The sequence below is a fragment of the Aspergillus thermomutatus genome (assembly GCF_002237265.1).
Source record: "Aspergillus thermomutatus strain HMR AF 39 chromosome Unknown NODE_595, whole genome shotgun sequence".
NCBI lineage: Eukaryota > Fungi > Ascomycota > Eurotiomycetes > Eurotiales > Aspergillaceae > Aspergillus > Aspergillus thermomutatus.
This window is the reverse complement of record NW_020798645.1, coordinates 1-3,157: the sequence shown is the minus strand read 5'-3', so window position 1 is coordinate 3,157 and position 3,157 is coordinate 1. Positions and strand designations below refer to the sequence as shown.

The 3,157-nt window shown below is 49.1% G+C and overlaps 1 protein-coding gene across 1 annotated transcript; it reads right to left on the bottom strand.

The window, feature by feature from the left end:
• Positions 1 to 155: 155 nt before the first annotated feature.
• Positions 156 to 1,104, bottom strand: CDV56_100496 (uncharacterized protein; the record flags this gene model as incomplete). The annotated part of the gene is made up of 2 exons (XM_026754115.1): positions 156 to 1,010; positions 1,060 to 1,104. The coding sequence occupies 2 exons, from the start codon at positions 1,102 to 1,104 to the stop codon at positions 156 to 158; spliced, it is 900 nt and encodes a 299-aa protein (XP_026609436.1).
• Between the last annotated feature and the right edge of the window lie 2,053 nt (positions 1,105 to 3,157).

The window sequence follows — 3,157 nt, the reverse complement described above, 5'->3', positions numbered from 1 at the left end:
TTATTTCTTACCTCTTTTATTCTTTTCTTCTCTCTTAATTATCCCTTCCTCCTTTATCCCTCTCGGTACTTTCCTTTCTATATCTAACCCTTATCATAACTATCCCTAATCTTATCTACTCTACCTCTCCTCCCTTCTTCTTTTTATTCTAATTCTTATTTAATGGTCCGACGCCCCTGCTGGCCGGAGCCAAGGAAGAACGGAACCAGGAGAGCTTGGAGGAATTTCTGCACCGCATCCTCATACTGCTGCGCGGCATCGGCGGACACGACCCAGTGACCCTTGGCTGTCTGCGACCAGAATGTATGGAATAGAACCGGGGTCTTCCCCACACGAGCGATCAGCCAGTCCTTTACCGGATCTAAATGGGACGCATTTCGTGAATCAGTGAGGAATGACTGGCCCGGCGCGGTGGCATCCCAGTTGTCCACTAATAGGTCCAGATCTAGAACGGGGATCTCAGACGCAGGACTCGATCGGCCACTAAGGCATAACTCTTCTTCAAAAAGTCGCTGGGCCGTGGCGAGCCCCTTGAAGATGATGTTATACAGATCAGACAGGTGGAAGATCACCTCAGACCAGACTAGGGTCTCCCCATCTGCATGCCACCGCAGCTGTGCCGGCAGCACTTCAGTCTGCCCAATGCGGAAGCCTAATAACCGATTCTCCAATAATTCAGCCACTGGTCCGTCGGTGTCATTTAATAACCATTGGTCCCGGATGTCCACGATCATGGCACCAACATCCGCCTCTGGTTGATCTGCTGTCTCTGCCAACACCTGGGCGAGCACCACCATCTGGCAGTCGTAGATTAACTGCGACAGGATTGATGTATAATTCCCAACCATCATCCACGTACCCTGACTGGAGCTCCAGTACCGCGCAGCAGCATAGGAGACAAGGACAGAATCAAACTTGCGACGGGGAACTAAGTGTTGGATAATAGCAAGGCTAAAACTCCAGGACAGCCCGGTCCAGCTGGTCCCGGAGAGCTGCTTCGCTGGCCCCTTCTTAATCCGAGTTAATGCAGACAGCCAGCTCGCTTGCAGCCTCAGTCACCTCGACCCATGCCTCTAGCTGTCGGTTGCTGGGTTGGAACAGCATGTCCTGGAGTGGCCCTGCTCAACAACTCGCTCCCAGTAACAGATTAGCCGTTGCCAGGTATCACTGTATTTGCGGCAGGACTGTTGGTTCTGTAGGTCAGTGATTGGATCCTGCGATGCCTCCCCCCAGGTAAAGGTGTTAAGCAGCCGTGCGTTCCAGCGACTTAGGTGGCGTGCCTCTAGGTTCTGATCATAGACAAGCACCGTCATAGTATTCTCTATGACTCGCCTAGCACTCTCACAGATCAAGTATAGATTATGTTCCTCCTCAGGCTTAGGCAGTTAGTAACTGGGGCCGAGTTCGCTCAGATTTAATCCTTGGAGGTGGATGTAGATGCCTGTCCGCTTCATCCATGGGGTGAGCTCAGAGACATGTCATACGGTCTCCACCTGATCCCATTATGGTTGAGATTGACTCTGTTGGTACCGTAGCATTATCTGGTCCCATGCATTGTCTGGAATGGGGGAAGGAGAATGGTCCTGTGTGGATGGTGGTGCGTTGTCAGGTGCGTTAGCATGTGGATATATATATTGTGGTGTGCCTGACCACTAGGCTCGGTCAGCCAGAACCACAGCAAAGTACTGTTGGCTTTGCTTCTGGTTAAATAATGTCTGCAGATATGCATGGTGCCAGGGCATTGCCCCTTGACAAGAAACCTGCCATTGATGCTGCTGGTTATAGTGTTGTCGCATGTAATCCGTGCTGGTCGTGCGGAAGTCACACTGTTCGAAGTGGCAGATGCCCAAGCACGGTCGGGAGACCATGGATCTCATCAGTTCCATCAGGTGGTTGCACCACATCCCTAATAGTAGCAGCCACGTTCTCTAATTGGCTATGGGCTTCAATTTCACTCTGTTGCATTCTTTTAATCGATGCTTCTCTCGCAAATGCCGTGGGAGATTCTGGCGGGTATAGCAGCCATGCGTGGTGCAGAGAACCACTCGCCATTCCCGCACGACCTTAAGGTATGATGGGAACCCATCAATTTCCCCATCAACCACTGCTGGTGAAGGACTGAAACTTGACTGAGACATATTTATATGGCCAGATAATCAGTTGGTATTATACAAAGGAGATTTATATTGATTGTTAACCCTAAATTAATATGCTGAAGTTCAGCGGAGTTTCCCCTGAAGTTCAGCGGGCCCTAACATGTTCCTGGTTTAGCGCCGGGTATGTTTTGTTAGTAGGGTTTGAGAAGTACAGCGTACTTCAACGCATATAATGACAGTAGTAGTAGTAGTATAGACCCTAGAATATACTCCTTCTTTATATTACTATTTCTTCTTAGTATAGATAAAAGCTTATCATTACTATTATAATACCTAGTATAAATACTTATAAGGCTTATTATTCTTATATACTTTATCTATATATTATATGTAGGCCTAATACTATAAGATAAAATCTACTATAGGGATAGTAAGATAAGTATATGTCACGGTGCTGCCGTGGATAGGAGTTGGAACCGCTAATGAGGAATCACGTGACCTTGGGAATATCTTCACCGCACAATTCCGAAACCTGTTTGAAGCTCTTTGAGCTACATCCTGTCTATAGAGCCTGCCTGTACCAGCCTGCCCTGCAGCCTGAACAGATAGATAGGAATTACTATAGCCAGCCTGAGTGTCAACTACCTTATTATCCCGCCTCTGCCGGCCTGCGAGCCCGCACCTTGACATTACGTAGCTCCTCCCTTGGGGTTGACACTGTCAGAATGCCTGCCCCTCTGCCCCCATTCCTGCCCGGAGACCCCGAAGAGTTCTCTGAACATGTCGCCAGCCATGGTACTAAGTGGTATGAGTACTGCCGACTAGCATACGAATACATCCAGAAAGCCAAATCGACCATCAACGAAGCGAACCAACGAGCCAAGCAATCTGAGGCCAGATTCCTGGAACTTCAGCGTGAATTCGCCGCCCTGGGACAAAAGAACACTGAGATAAGGGCTGTCCTGCAATACCAGAAGGAACAGCTGCAAGAGAAGGAACAGCAGTATGTGAAGGCTGCTGTGGAAAGGGACCAAGCCCGTCGCTTAGCTACCCCTACTGTG